Source organism: Haliotis asinina, chromosome 7 (assembly GCF_037392515.1).
Source record: "Haliotis asinina isolate JCU_RB_2024 chromosome 7, JCU_Hal_asi_v2, whole genome shotgun sequence".
Lineage (NCBI taxonomy): Eukaryota > Metazoa > Mollusca > Gastropoda > Lepetellida > Haliotidae > Haliotis > Haliotis asinina.
This window is the reverse complement of record NC_090286.1, coordinates 50038991-50054977: the sequence shown is the minus strand read 5'-3', so window position 1 is coordinate 50054977 and position 15987 is coordinate 50038991. Positions and strand designations below refer to the sequence as shown.

General features: G+C 42.0%; 1 protein-coding gene across 1 annotated transcript; it reads right to left on the bottom strand.

Moving 5' to 3' along the window:
• Positions 1-535: 535 nt before the first annotated feature.
• Positions 536-15035, bottom strand: LOC137291624 (E3 ubiquitin-protein ligase RNF14-like). The gene is made up of 11 exons (XM_067823031.1): positions 14958-15035; positions 14264-14362; positions 13485-13623; positions 13109-13346; positions 12593-12703; positions 10702-10884; positions 10038-10137; positions 9238-9384; positions 2723-2916; positions 1457-1610; positions 536-767 (listed from the first exon to the last, which is right to left on the bottom strand). The coding sequence occupies exons 1-11, from the start codon at positions 15033-15035 to the stop codon at positions 558-560; spliced, it is 1653 nt and encodes a 550-aa protein (XP_067679132.1). The 3' UTR covers positions 536-557.
• Between the last annotated feature and the right edge of the window lie 952 nt (positions 15036-15987).

The window sequence follows — 15987 nt, the reverse complement described above, 5'->3', positions numbered from 1 at the left end:
CCACTGTTGCGTACGCGGTAGCGTTATGGTTTGGGGTGCTATCAACGGTCATGCTCTATCCCGACTCGTTGTCATCCAGGGAAACCTTAATGCGGCAGCATACAGGGATCAGGTGCCCGTTCCAGAGCATACCCGACATTGACATGATTTCATCATGTTGTGACTCACAGTTTTTGATCATGGACATTGTAGACGCATTTCCGATAGAACCGATTGCATGACAAACATGATCTGTATGCTAAAGCATCTTTAATGACAAGAGAATTGAATACAATCGTTATTTCAAACCCATTTTTTAAAAAAATGTTCAAATCATTGACTTTGAAACGAGTGTAAAGTTTTTATTTTTTTCGAGTTTATTACTTAAATGACTATACAAAGAGTGAAGAAACTATGACGGGATTTCAATAATACAACGCTGGATCATAATTAAATGTTTTATTTCCTCATATTTTGGGGTTTTTTTAAATTGAACTTTGCGTTATAATGTCCTCCTGACACGCGGTAACGTTATATAACTGCACAAACCGTCGTTATACCCAGCTCACTGACGCACTCTAGGAGTGTTGGGGACAGCTGGCTTTAGAGAAATGGGCAGTAACCACTCCCACAATCCTCATTCCGCATACATAGCAGAAGTTAATGCTGCAACAACGACATCGAATGTGGTTGTTGCGGTCAACTTTGACGTTCTTGTAACGACAATTCGGGCATGAAATTGTTTCCCTGACCTTTGCACCAACCATACTCTCTACGTACTCCATGTTCTGGAACAAAAAGATAGTTGATAAATTGACATGCCGTATTTCCCATAATCGTCGAATACACGTGTACAAAGCTGCGTTTAACAGAGAAAATGATATCTAAATTACTCTAATTCTGTGCTAAGGACTAACATCTCTTCTGACAGTCACATTATCTATGGCTGCCGATATGCAATACCGTATTTGAAATATTAAGCGCCGGACCAGATCCACAAAGAATTCGTAAGTTATGACATTCGTTAGCCTGTGGTAAACGTTACGAATGCTTTGTGGAGAGGGACCCAGGGCTCAGTTTCACGAAGCTCTTGTATGCCTAAGATCTCGTAACTTTTCTCGCAGCATTCGTACCTCCTGTATTAGAGTATATGAGGTACCTATTATCTATGTTTCACCTACATAGAGATAACCAGTTCCTGTGCCTCATCGCTAGTCAAGTAGATTCCGACGTTTACTTAAAATTGGGGCCCTTCCATAATTCTAAACTTAATGTAAAGTAAGTGACCCTCCTTCATGTCATGTACAAAATGAATGACAGCTCACCTACTACATATGTACAGAACTGATGGCACCCTGCCTCCCCAGAACAAAATGGAACACATTAGCTACAAGTCTAAAGTGATCATAAGTTACCTTAACTTCTCATACCTAAAAACGTCTTCTTTGCAAGATAAACGTGCGTTCACGTATAATACCTGAGGGGTGATGTTTCCCACGAGGGGAGTTAACTCCGTCATGTCCATGAGACTACAGCGCGAGTTGCCCACAGTGTAGTGCCGATAGCCGTGGATCACCAAGCCGCAGAGCCAGCAGAAGCTGATGCCACATCTACACTTCATTTTGTTGCATCTGCAACAAAGAGGGCGCGGGTTCAGATATTTACACACCACATATCGGTGAGGAGTAACGATGAAATAACAATAACGTTATGCTATAAACCTTTTACACGTACAGGGTGGCCTACTGGTTTGAGGCGTCGCAATTCCATGTGCAGAGTTGTGTCCCTTAAGCAGAACACGAATCTTGTGAGTGAGGGCGCGAATATGGGTTTGGCGCACTGATTATGATTTCCAGTTTGTCAGTGTTAAACGTCTAACACCTGCATCACTTTTTCCAATAACAATATGCGGAAATGCCGTAAGGTAACTGGAATATTGTTCAAAGCGTTTCTATCATATAGAACTGAGTATGGTTTTATACATTCTCTTCCCACAGAAATTACACCTGTCATATCATCCTACATAACAGGAGTAATCTCTGTGGGAAGAGAATGGGTTTTATACTGATTTAGCAACATTCCATCAGTAGATGCGGTATGCCGAAAATGGACTTCACACATTCGATCTGTCCATGTGGGGAATCAAGCCCGGATGTTTGGTGTCACAAGCAAACGACTAACCGCCCCTTTGTTATTGACCAAAACTCATCATGAGACCATGCTGCTGGTCTGATTGATCCAAAGATTTAGGAAGGAATACAATTAAGCATCATTTATAATCTGCATTAATAAAGAAATTATTACAATCTGAGTGTGCTGACATTTTGAAAGTTAAAACAAAACTATTATACCATTTCGTTAATCCACGTGGTATATTTTTAAGATTTGAAATTGAGAAAATCAAGGACCTATCTGTGACGAAAGTTCGCTATATTTCCGGGATCCCAATTTAAACCGTTTTTCAACCAGTAAGGTTGCAGCCAACATTTTCATTCACTTTACAAGTCTGGACGGCTGGACTAGTGACTTAGGATTTACACCGCCTTTCCGATCTCTGAGTGGGGATCAGCAAACTACATAAACAGATGTATATGTATTATTTCTTGAATAAAATACCCTTTCCAAAACTCCCATGCACATCTCAAAAGCGTACTGACACTTCCAATTTCGAGAAATATGAATGAGAGTTCAAAATCAAAAAGAATACTTCTCGGGATTTTAAATTTTGACTTAGCTCACTCACCCCCCTGCCTTTTCTATCTTTGCGCTGCATTTCGGACAAAGCCTGGTCTTTCGATGAAGCCTCGTCTTGCTTCTGATTTCTTCCTCAAGCTTCCGTCGCTTCTCTTCAAATTGGCGCCTTTCACTTGCAGACGACAATAGTCCCTTCCGGTTCAGATTCTGTAGTTTCTCTTCCATCGTAATGCATACTTCTCCCTGCAACATTACACCTTGGTTGTGTTGGTATTATTTCCGCGCGAAATACTTCACTCCGCAGGTCACGTGCAATTACTATATTATATCTGGTAAACTTAAGATCTAAAATAAGGGGTTTTATGAAAACGCCATAACCTGCCATAACACCCTTACAATGTTTTACATGTAGGTCAGGGTGCATGTTTCGGGATACCAGCATTATTTCAAACCCCACAAAAAGTAAGCACCTGTATATTACATGACGAGAAAGCCACCCGCAATATGGATTGTAATCCACATGGATGCTCAAGAACAATATTCAAATCCACGTCGCACGTCTACGAAACCTGAGAAAGTACGAGAGATGCGGATGTTTCTGGATTTGTGCCACCACATACATACTCCATGAGGATCGCAAGTACCATTACAGAAAATCGATTCTGTTCTACTCCACACTAAGGCCGAATGTTCAATGTTGCAAACACATAAAGTCAATATATAATATGTAATACGGGAAGCATAAAATAAAAACGAATCTTCATAACTACAGACAAAAAGTTTCATGGACTCGCCAGTACTACAATGATATACTTATGAACACTATGTAACATGGCAACCACTGATATTGACTTGGAACATTAAATGCTCGAACCATACAAGTTACTAACATACATGTTAATAACAGGATGCTGAATAATGCAACTAGGTAATGACTGAATGCTGAATAGTGCAATCAGGTAATAACTGCACTGCAATTTGCAACCAGATAATGCTCAATGCTGCAACCGGGTGAATACTGCAACTAGGTAATGACTGAATGCTGAATACTGCAACTGGGTAATGACTGAATGCTGAATACTGCAACTGGGTAATTACTGAATGCTGAATACTGCAACTGGGTAATGACTGAATGCTGAATACTGCAACTGGGTAATGACTGAATGCTCAATACTGCAACCGGGTACTGACTGAATACTGCAACTAGGTAATGACTGAATGCTCAATACTGCAACCATGCAATGGATGTGAATGACTGTTACTGCTCAATACTGCGACAACGTTATCAATGGGAATGTTAAATACTGAACCACCGAGGAGCCACTGAGGATGTTATATGATGCGATCATGAAATTGCAAGGAATGCTATTTTCTGACATCATGAAATGACTGGCAGTGCCACCCTGCACACTCCTATCTAACCCTAACTACTATCTATCTAAATATATAATCAGGCAGTGGAAATGCGGACGGCAAGACGATACAGGAGAACTGGGTCAGGTATAATCTGCCACAGAGACCCTGGAACAAATTTATCCAGTAGATTTAGATTAATGCCGGCCGTTTTGGTCGGAAATGTCATGGGCTCAACTTAATTACATTTTATTACGATAATTTAATAGTTAATTTTTCTGTAATATGTCCACTTCATTGACAGGAGTTTAGGTGAAGTTTAATATTGGGGGATGCGATATACAGGTTATCACAATTCTAATTCTATATTCCCAATGTCTCAAATGAAAAAATAGCAAACCAAACACAATTCTTGAGAGGATATTTTGCATTCATATATCACTGCACACAGAGTGCGTATTCCAGAATTTTGGTATCAGCGAAATCAGTAAATGTAGAATTACATGCCTTTCTGATGCAAAACTTGATCGTTCAGTTACATGTAGTTAAAAACACCCCGTCACACAGAAGGGGCACTTGATCTCTTACAATGGAATGAATATTGCTTGCCTAGCGTTGAATTAGCGGCGGTGGGAGAGTCCTGTGGTTCACATGGCTACAGTGTGTGAAGTCCATTTATGGTGCCCTCAGTCGTGATATAGCTGGAATATTGCTAAAGGCGGAGTAAAGCTAATCTTACTAATGCTAAAGTATGTGCTAACCTGCTACCACGCTTGCAGGACCACAGGATTAAAAATTATAAATGTGAAAAAAATATATATGAAACGTTGAGATGTCCCCTGACTCTAACTGCTTTACAGTACAATACATGTTTCAAAGTATTAATGTTTTTTGGTTTAAGAGGAAACAAACTCCCATTTAAGTGTATTAAATGTATGAAATGATGTTGCATATTTCTGTGTTTCCTCTCACTCTATATTCGTTTTTTAATTAAGATTTTTACAAAAAGTGAATTATTCTAGCTGTTGCCATAGTAAAACTATTTCTTCATAATAAACTAAATTATGTAAAAGTTTTATTGTTCTAATTGTTCTCACTTTCAAAAAATCGAGATTGTGACGTGGAGGGAAATACTTTCCTCCATTTCATACAGATGTCTGAACTGATATTTTAGTCGTCTAAGTGAGTCAGCTCGATATTTAATGTTGCTTAAGGCGTGTTGTTCATTTAAGTCACATCAATAACCTTTCATTGGGTAAGTGGCAGTCATACCACAATGCCACAGGTGTTGCAAACTGTATTGATTCTGGGCGTCAGTCTTGTCTCAGCATCAACACAAACACTATCCTAACCCGGTGTCAGTGAAGCAATATTCAATGTGGAGATCAGTAAATGTAGTGCAAACATGGCATATTTTGGACTACTATTTGCAGCTCTTGTGTTCTTAGAGTGGGCACATCATGATCATGGCAGTACACTGGCCAGTCTAACTTCCAGGTGGAAATCTGACTTGGATATTTCCAGATGTATAGCAAACTGTTTAGCCAAAGGAACGGACTTGTTCTTTAACGTGTCATTCACCGATGTTAATGGGGATATACGACATTATCACAAGATACCTGTGACATATCAACTTCCGATTCCCTGGAACAGTGCTGCTTTGAGAGGCATAAACACTGGTGTTTTCGGGAGGATCAGTGGTAGTGAAAAGGAAACAAAAAATGGTTTCATAAAACAATCAAGTCAGAACATAAACAACGTGAAAAAAGCACCAAAACACAGAACGAACAAGGTTTTGGTGAAGCAATCGCCACCGACCAAACACAAGGCAAAGAAAGCACCAAGAAAGAAGAAAAGCGAAGGTTTCAGGAAGACATCAGTTAAAAACAAGGCAAAGAACACACGAAGAAAAAATAAAAGCAAGGGTTTCAGGAAGCAACCTGTTAAACACAAGGAGAAGAACACACACAGAAAGAGTAAAAGCAAAGGCTTGGTGAAGCAACCAAAACAGACCAAAAACAAGGCGAAGAACACTGGAAGAAGAAGTAAAAGCAAGGGTTTCAGGAAGTCATCTCATAGACACAAGGCCAAAAACAAACGAAGAAAGAGTAAAAGCAAGGGTTTCAGAAAGACACCTGTTAACAACAAGACGAAGAACTCGCCGAGAAAGAGTAAAAGCAAGGGTTTCAGGAAGTCATCTCATAAACACAAGGCCAAGAACAAACGAAGAAAGAGTAAAAGCAAGAGTTTCAGAAAGACACCTGTTAAAAACAAGGCCAGGAACTCGCCGAGAAAGAGTAAAAGCAGGAGTTTCAGAAAGACTTCTCATAAACACAAACCCAAGAACAAACGAAGAGAGAGTAAAAGCAAAGGCTTCAGGAAGACACCTGTTAAACACAAAGCAAAGAACACACAGAGAAAGAGTACAAGCAAGGGTTTCAGAAAGACTTCTCATAAACACAAACCCAAGAACAAACGAAGAAAGAGTAAAAGCAAGGGTTTCAGAAAGCCACCTGTTAAAAACAAGGCGAAGAACACACACAGAAAGAGTACAAGCAAGGGCTTGGGGAAGCAATCAACACAGACCAAAAACAAGGCGAAGAACACTGGAAGAAAAAGTAAAAGCAAGGATTTCAGGAAGAAACCTGCTAAAAACAAGGCCAAGAACTCGCCGAGAAAGAGTAAAAGCAAGAGTTTCAGAAAGACACCTCATAAACACAAAGCCAAGAACAAACGAAGAAAGAGTAAAGGCAAGGGTTTCAGGAAGCCACCTCATAAACACAAGGCCAAGAACAAGCAAAGAAAGAGTAAAAACAAGGGTTTCAGAAAGACACCTGTTAGAAACAAGGAGAACACACACAGAAAGAGTAAAAGCAAGGGCTTGGCGAAGCAATCAACACAGACCAAAACCAAGGCGAAGAACACTGGAAGAAAACGTAAAAGCAAGGGTTTCAGGAAGACACTTCATAAAAACAAGGCGAAGAACAAACGAAGAAAGAGTAAAAGCAAGGGTTTCATAAAGACACCTGTTAAAAACAAGGCGAAGAACAAACGACGAAAGAGTAAAAGCAAGGGTTCCAGAAAGACACCCGTTAAAAACAAGGCCAAGAACTCACAGAGAAAGAGTAAAAGCAAGGGTTTCAGAAAGACACCTCATAAAAGCAAGACCAAGAACAAACGAAGAAAGAGTAAAAGCAAGGATTTCAGGAAGACACCTGTCAAAAACAGTAAGGGGAAGCAGTCCACACCAACCAAAAACAAGGCAAAGAAAGCACGAAGAAAAAATGAAAGCATGGGGTTCCGGAAGACACCTGTTAAATACAAGGCGAAGAACACACCAAGTAAAAGCAAGGGTTTCGGGAAGCAATCAACACTAACCAAAAACAAGGTAAAGAACACACATAGAAAAAGTAAAAGGCAAGGATTTTGGGAAGCAATTAACACTGACAAAAATCAAGACGAAGAACACACTAAGAAAGAGTAAAAGTAAGGGCTTGGGGAAGAAATACACCACACCTAATACAAGAATTTGGCCCAGCAAAAAGCCATATTTTATGTAACTCTTAAATAGAGAAGATTTATCAAGACAGGGTTCAGTATGGTTTCCACATCAATGTTGTATGCTTCTCCAGAGGCAGCTATTTTGTTTAACGCTTTCTTCCGTATGCCTTTGTTTTACACTTACGTTTCATACATGACTATAAGAATTGTTTACATGAATTGTTTACATGAATGGTTGTACAAATATGAACTGAATAAATGTGAATGTACTTGTTTGTCCCATTTGTTTGTTCTGTGCTGCATAAATCGACTCTGGGCAATCTAGTGATTGATACCAGAAGCAACGTCCCACACTGGCAGTGTACAAGGTGGGGTAGTCTAGTGGCTAAAGTATTCTGGGTTTCATTCCCCACAATGTGCAAAACCTATGACGGTGTCCATCCTTTTTGTCGTATTCTATGACATGAGTGAGCTGCTAGGGCCAATTCTAGCTCTGGACTTTTCTTCACTTCTGGTGTTTACCAATGTGTGATAAGATCTAACAATTTAAATCACATAATAAATTTTAAAGCCATATTCCTATTTCTTTGGTTAATCGCACGTATCCATGGAAACACTTCCTCTTATAATGCAACAGCCAACATAGGTCGCAATGTGACATTGACTAATGAAACAACTACATGCAGCCCTAATGGAGCATCCACACATTGTCACGCTGACATTATACTACATCCTCACGGCCACACTCTGTCACCTGGTGCTACACAGCCACACCCACTCAACTGATGCCACACAGACACACCCGCTCACTTGATGCCTCACCTACACAGTCACACCAATTCACCTGATGCCACACTTACGCAGCCTCACCCACTCACCTGATACCACAGAGCCACACCCACTCACCTGTTGCCAAGGGTCCCTGCACAGCCACACCCACTCACCCGATGCCATACAACCACACCCACTCACCTGATTCCACACAGCCACACACACACTCACCTGATGCCAAGGGTCCCCGCACAGCCACATCCACTCACCTGATGCCAAGGGTCCCCGCACAGCCACATCCACTCACCTGATGCCAAGGGTCCCCGCACAGCCACACCCACTCACCTGATGCCAAGGGTCCCCGCACAGCCACATCCACTCACCTGATGCCAAGGGTCCCCGCACAGCCACATCCACTCACCTGATGCCAAGGGTCCCCGCACAGCCACATCCACTCACCTGATGCCAAGGGTCCCCGCACAGCCACATCCACTCACCTGATGCCAAGGGTCCCCGCACAGCCACATCCACTCACCTGATGCCAAGGGTCCCCACACAGCCACATCCACTCACCTGATGCCAAGGGTCCCTGTACCGCCACATCCACTCACCTGATGCCAAGGGTCCCTGTACCGCCACATCCACTCACCTGATGCCAAGGGTCCCCGCACAGCCACATCCACTCACCTGATGCCAAGGGTCCCCGCACAGCCACATCCACTCACCTGATGCCAAGGGTCCCTGTACCGCCACATCCACTCACCTGATGCCAAGGGTCCCTGTACCGCCACATCCACTCACCTGATGCCAAGGGTCCCCGCACAGCCACATCCACTCACCTGATGCCAAGGGTCCCCGCACAGCCACATCCACTCACCTGATGCCAAGGGTCCCTGTACCGCCACACACACACACTCACCTGATTACACACCCACTCACCTGATGCCAAGGGTCCCTGCACAAGGTACAGAAGGAAAAGAAGCAAGTCGTGCAGTGCCCTAGATTCAAATGGTCCTCCTCTTCTCGAATCACAGGGTTGTTGCATCTGGGGCACCACTCCACATCACTCATACTCTCTAAAGCTTTCTGACAGAAAATAAAGAAACGAACTTCAGACAGTTGCATGTACATTTCATCAAATCACCTATAAAACACACCAGTATAACACAACATTAGCTTTGTCATTCACTAATCTTCAAGTTAGGCCCACCATGGGTACTTCATGGTATAGTGGGGCAACATAACTATTCAGCTTTGTCGTTATTTCATTTGAGACGGTGAGGTAGCCTAGCGGTTAAAGTGATGGCTCGTTGAAGACCCGGTTCGATTCCCCACTTGGTTACAATGTGTGAAGTCTATTTCCGGTGTCCCCTGCTGTACTACTGGAATATTGCTAAAAGCGATGCGAAGTCATACACACTCACCCAATATTTAATTTTGTTTGTTTTTTCTGTTAGCATGTGAGGAGACAAAGCCAGTAATTGTTGCGTATTTGAAGATTATACGTGCGCCTCCCGACATATGCGAATTGCATACAGGGTTGCTGGTACCTGAACCATTCGATCGTCATTTTATAGCTTATATCCGATAACGCCGATGCATTGTCAAATTTTAAGGTTCAAACTTTGAATTAATATATTCTCGTAATATATACTACGCCCGCCTGGACAAATACCTTCGACGTAATATGTAAGCAGTTTCCTCATTCATCGAACGATGTGAATATCCACCATGCTCACCTGTAGAAGCAGTCGTTCCCACCTGTCGAACTCCTCGGCAGGTAACACGCTCTGAACAACGTCTGGGGGAACACTGACGTCGCAGTCGGTGGCAGGACATCTGCAAGAAATACAATAAGATCATTTCAATATTCTTTCCGGGGTGAGTGAGTGAGTAAGTGAGTGTGTGGGCGAGTGAGTGAGTGAGTGAATATAGTGCTGCGCCGTGATTAGCAGTATTCCAGCACTAGCACGGCAGGAGAGCAGGCATGGGCAAACCACACTGCACCCTTGTGGGGAATAATACCCGGGCCTTCGGCACGAACGAACGTTTTAACCATTTGACTTTTCCACAGCCCTATTCCGAGTAGACAGTCCCCGAGTACCCAGGGTGTCCTGTAAGCCGACTATAAGAACTGTAACAAGTCCTCATCATGTCTGACCTAATGTGACGTTGAGCATAATTTGAACCCAGGTCTTCGACGAAAGCTTTAACCCCTTGGATACCCAAACCCAACCCCAACACCCCAACCCCCATGTGAAAGAGAGAGAGGTCAGATCAAGGTTGACTGTGTGTAAGCGTATCGAGACTGTGAGGCGTTTCTAAAGAATCATGGGACATATCGTAATATTGCAGGCTGTGGTGTTCGCGAGCTCGCTTGCTCGTGCGTTTCCTCTAACTGACCTGAGCTCCTCGACAGTGCCTAAAGACACGTGATGGTGACAATAGGCCTCCATGCATTCTCGACAAATGTGGTGTAAACAGTCTGTGAGTCTGTAAAACTGTCTCCCAGGAAACTCCTCAAAACACACGAGGCATTCGTGGTTACTTCGGGCGAATTCGGCGTTGTCCAAAGTTCGGTTGTACCTATAATGCAATACTTATAAACTCGGAATGTTTCAAACAACATGAATCATTACTTTGTCTTGAAATCATACTGGGCATTTCATTTTCCACAAAGGTAAATGTCTGATACCGATACAAGAGTCGAGACGTAGGGATCTGTGACACCTGCAGCTTATACAGTCATATGGCCAAATCCGTTGTCAGAATACATACATTTCTTGTTACTAAGAAAATGTAGACTTGTGCAAAATATTTCTAGACTTGAATTCTAGACAACAAGGGTGAGTTTCAAACAGCCAATCCCTTGCAAGCGATATAGAGCGATTTGCCTTACAGCAGAGCGCTTAAGTCCAGCCGGCTGCAATCGCACCAGATGTTAGCTGAGGCATTCTCTTTCCACAGAGGTTACTTGTATGACCAGTAACCTCTGTGAGAAGAGAATGTGGCTGAGGTCGGTTCGTTCTCAAAGCAAAGTGGCGGCCGAGGGAAATCAGAATTCGACGCCTTAACTAGAAACACTGGACTGGATCAGATGGGAAAGGGCCAGTGGCAGCTTAGAGCCCAACATCTTCCATTTTTATACATCTTCAAAGTAGTCGTCAACAGTCATAAATTCATCGGCTAGTTATCTCATCTTCTATATCATTCTTTGTTGTGGCAAGCTGACGCGTAGCAAACCATTCATTTTTTCGTGCAAGCCCAACAGGTTGCAAAACTTTATATTTATATATAGTATTTAGGGTTTGCACAATTGTTCTAGGAGCAATCACGGGCTTTTTTTTTACAATGGTAACTACGTCCCTGTCAAGACGAGCGCGCCATTCTAGAAGCGCGGGAAAACCGCACCACGAGATGTTCAAGTCCGAGTTAAGCATGGGTTTAGTAATGATTAGTAATAGCAAAAGACAAGTGAAAATAGACATCAGTAATACTCCTTATATATTGACGATGTAGATAGAGACAAATTTATCTTCCGTCGAATATGATGCAAAAAAAAAGAAAGAAAGAAAAAAAACGACAGTGGTTTGCTGTACATCAAAAAGTAATACAAGATAATAGTCAGCATCACACAGTTTCCACTTCCTTCAAGTGTCGCACAATATGGCGAATCGAACATTTATGTGCAGTCCCCATCGATGGAATGGCGAGCTGTATTTTAATGAGTGAGTGATTTCAGATTTGTAGTCACATCCACAATATCTCAGCCATATTGTGACTTTAAAAAGATATGGATTCATAATAATAGAAACCTGTCGACGAAGGACAGTAAATAATAGATTATGCGGAATTAAAACTAGAATGTAAATGTAAAATTTACGAAAAGCAATTGGTCAAAACAACATAAAAATCGGGCTAGAGAAACCAGCTACTGAAGGTAGGACCCTTGCTGGATTTACACCATCCCCTCGACCACAGCTGATTTCCGAGAATAAAGCTATAGATTTAAAATAAACAAACCCCCAAAACACAGCAACATATTCTAGGATAACATAAGTTGTACGTTTTAAATTTACTTTGAATGTATTTTGACTTACGGACCCAGGAGTGCATTTTAATGAACATCTGTGCTCAAATATATGGAATAAAAGAAGAAACTTCACATTTACGAACAGAAATGCTACTGTAGCTCACCTTGGTGAGAACTCACAGATTCGCGTGTAGGTGAAAGATAAAAGAGTAAGTTTAATTTGGAAAATTGCGCTGAAAACATAAAAATATTTTTTCTCACTGTATCATTGTGTTCATGGCCTGATGAAACTGTGTGTTGATGTCAATGCCACCTTCATCATTGTCGACCTCACCTAAAGGTACATCTAAATTACTGCCAAGTTCCAGAAATCTGTAACAGAGGTAAACAACACTGTGAGTATTATAAATATTAAACGCAAAGATATTTGCATCGCCATCAAAGATATCCAAACGAGGTGGCGTGTGTGACAAACATGTGTCTGTGCCTTTGTACTAGTTACTAGTGAAAGAGTGAGTGATTGAGTTTAGTTTTGCGCCGCATTCAGCAATATTCCCGCTTTATGGCGGCCGTCTGTAAATAATCGAGTCTGGACCATACAATCCAGTGATCCACAACATAAGCATCGATCTGCGCATGTGGGAACCTATGACACGGGTCAACCAAGTCAGCAAGCCTGACCATGCAGCCGATCCTGTTAGTCGCCTCTTAAGTCAAGCTCTTTAGCTGAAATCTTAAGGAATTTATATCTCAAAGTCTTATATTAGGCAAGCTTACCTGAAGATGTTATTTTCCAGCCAGTCAACCCAGGTGAAGATGATAGGGAGATTCTCAGACTCTCGCCACAACACATCCAGCTGACTACACAAAGCTGCAAGCCGATTGGCTGTCAGCCACACGCATGACAGAGTGAACTCTGGGGAACTCTGGGAAGGGTATGTAGCAGGGAGTACCAATCGCAAACTTAGGGGAGGTAAGAACTTGACGTTGAAGGACGCAGTCCAGGCACCATTTCCTGTAAGGAAAATAAAAAGGTGATTACAACTGTGCAATTTCACCACTCCTAGGATCAAGGATCCCATGAGTTTGATCCCGATTTTCTTAACGTGTAAGGGACGCAAATGCGAAATTGATGATGGTTCGTTATACATACCGGTCGTCTCGAGTTGAACATCCTTTCCAACACATGGGGGAATTACTTCCCCTGCTGCTGCATTTTGCCTCAAGCCATCGTCTGTGGCGACAAAGTTTACTGTCACCACCTGTCCGTCTGTTTGCACAGGAACAGAGATCTAAAGAAATAGACATATGGTTAAACAAGGCTAAAATTCTAGATCGAGCCAGAGTCGTGAAGATCAAGTTGAAATTAGAATGATAAACAGGTGCCATTTCGATATTTGGTTAGTGCACCACTGTCCACTTCGTTGATGTTAATTGCAATATGCTGATACAAATGTGGGCTGGCTTTATAAAATGATATACACTCGTGGGGATTTCGGGTTCAACATGATCCCCTTTACGCCAAGTTCCATGCAGCCGGGTACCATGACACGCAAGGATCTGTGATACATCTAACTCTAAATATTAACTTACTAGCAAGCAAGGATAAGCTGAGCATCGACCTGACAACTGGCCCGTACTAATTAGCAGATATGAGTGGTGCCCACGGGCGCTTGCTATTGTAAGCGCGAATGAACCCCATGTTGTCTGCGATCACCGACCTTATGAGCAAGGCGTGTGCATCTACGCATGGAATCAGTTTCATTTCACAAACAAATGGGTTTGCCCATTGCCGTGCACCGCCTTCTGCTCGTAAACGCATTCGGGGTTCCAACTTATCCTTGTTTGCCAGTAATCAACCTTTCAAAGCAGTTCTAAATATTTAAGTTTAAAATACTACAAGGATAAAAAGACAAGTAAGTTAAAACTTACGTGAAGAACGAAGAATTCCCCATCTCCGGCTGTGGGTGAATTGAGGACCTCTATCCTCTTTACATCAGACCCATCGTATATGGACTGCAGCGCAATGACCTGGCAATCAGTAGGATATCTTTGAGTGTAATGTACAACTTGCTTGTCCACTGATGACATGTGAAGATGAAATAGTCACATGACTGCGGCCAGGTAACAACAAGACTGGATGTCCAGTGTAAAAGACTTCCGCTCGTCAAGCCGAACACCAGGGCTCGATTCCCAAATGTGTAAATTGTGTGAACCCCATATTAGTATTTCGGTGTCTCCAGTGCGCTAGGCCTCTGTAATGATCTAAGCTTTCATTTCTCGGATCTCGTATACAATTACATGTGATTTTTTCTTTCTTTTTTTTAAATTTTTTTTTGTTTCCTTCTTTTTCGTCTTTTTGCTTTTGCTTTTTGCATTTTCCCCTTCCCATTCCCCTTCCCCTTCCCCTTCTTTCTGTACCGACAGATTTAGTGATACACAGTCGCTTACCTCAGATATGGAATATTTAAAAGCGTCAAATGGGATTAAATCATTTGATGGATAGTTTCCACTGTCGCTCAGTGTATATGTTTATATAACGCTGACATCAAAAATGAAAATGTATTTCCCTTTTTACCATTACAACATTTCAAGAAACTATAGGATCGACATCAGTTGTTCATACCTCGTCACTCTGTTCCTGAAAGTTCTCATTTGAAAGATTGCCATGATGATTTTTTTCAGGTACACCTCCTTCTGCCATAAACCGGAACACAAAGAAATTGTACAGATATATTCTTCACAGTGGTATTGAACGCCTGTATCACCAGTATACGTCCATCTTGGTGATATTCTGTCCAACTGTAAAACGTTCACGTTCCAAGATAAAAGTGAGGCAAATGTTGCACAACGTTTTGACATTCTGTCACATAACCTAACATGTGCTTTGTGTTGACAACAACATGACGAACCAATCAATTTAAGCGAGACGAGACACCTGATGGGTGGTGAGCTTTGTGCAATGCTGGAACCCTTTCTTGCATGGAGCTCAAGTCATTGAGGGATTATCGTACACTAGTTTACTTGCCCTAGAGCGCTTGCGCTCCTCTTAACGAAACCGTTAGCAGACCAAGGGCAGAGGACCGTGTTCACATGCAGGAGCGATCCCTCCTTTCACACCAGTTGGTGTTGTGTGTTGTAACATGCGCGGATCCAGGAATAAAACATAAGCGGTATATAACTTCAATTCCAATATAATTCCAACTTAATAACCCCCTACTGGGATTAAGGATTGCCCACGTCCTTGTTTTCATGTTGACTTGACACTGGTAAATATTTTGTCACAAGGACATGGAAATACAAATCTGTATCTAAATACGACATGGCCTATCTTTAGTTTTGTTCGAGACAGTAAATAAACACTGACATACAAAAGTAGTGTGTCTTTAAATGTTTTGTCCGAAATAAAGCTGTGGAAAAGGACAATTGACCCGTCATAAATAAATATTATAACCAGTGATAGTGTACTGAAATAACCAGTGATGTGTAATTAAGTCAAGTACTGAGTTAATTCAAGTCTTTCGGCGAATGCGGGTCACAGATTAACTCCTAATGACACAAACATATCTCAATCAGGTGTCATGTCAAGTAAAGGAATGACACAAACATGTCTCACAACTTGGTACCGTGTCAAGAAAAGGAATGACACTAACATG

What these genes read in the sequence shown, in the direction of transcription:
- LOC137291624 (XM_067823031.1), bottom strand. Translation starts at nt 15,035, where the DNA reads ATGGCAGAAGGAGGTGTACCTGAAAAAAATCATCATGGCAATCTTTCA. An exon ending in TGTTCAACTCGAGACGACCG is followed by an intron (nt 13,347 to 13,484) that starts GTATGTATAACG and finishes TTTTCCTTACAG; the next exon opens with GAAATGGTGCCTGGACTGCG. An exon ending in GGCACTGTCGAGGAGCTCAG is followed by an intron (nt 10,138 to 10,701) that starts GTCAGTTAGAGG and finishes TATTTCTTGCAG; the next exon opens with ATGTCCTGCCACCGACTGCG.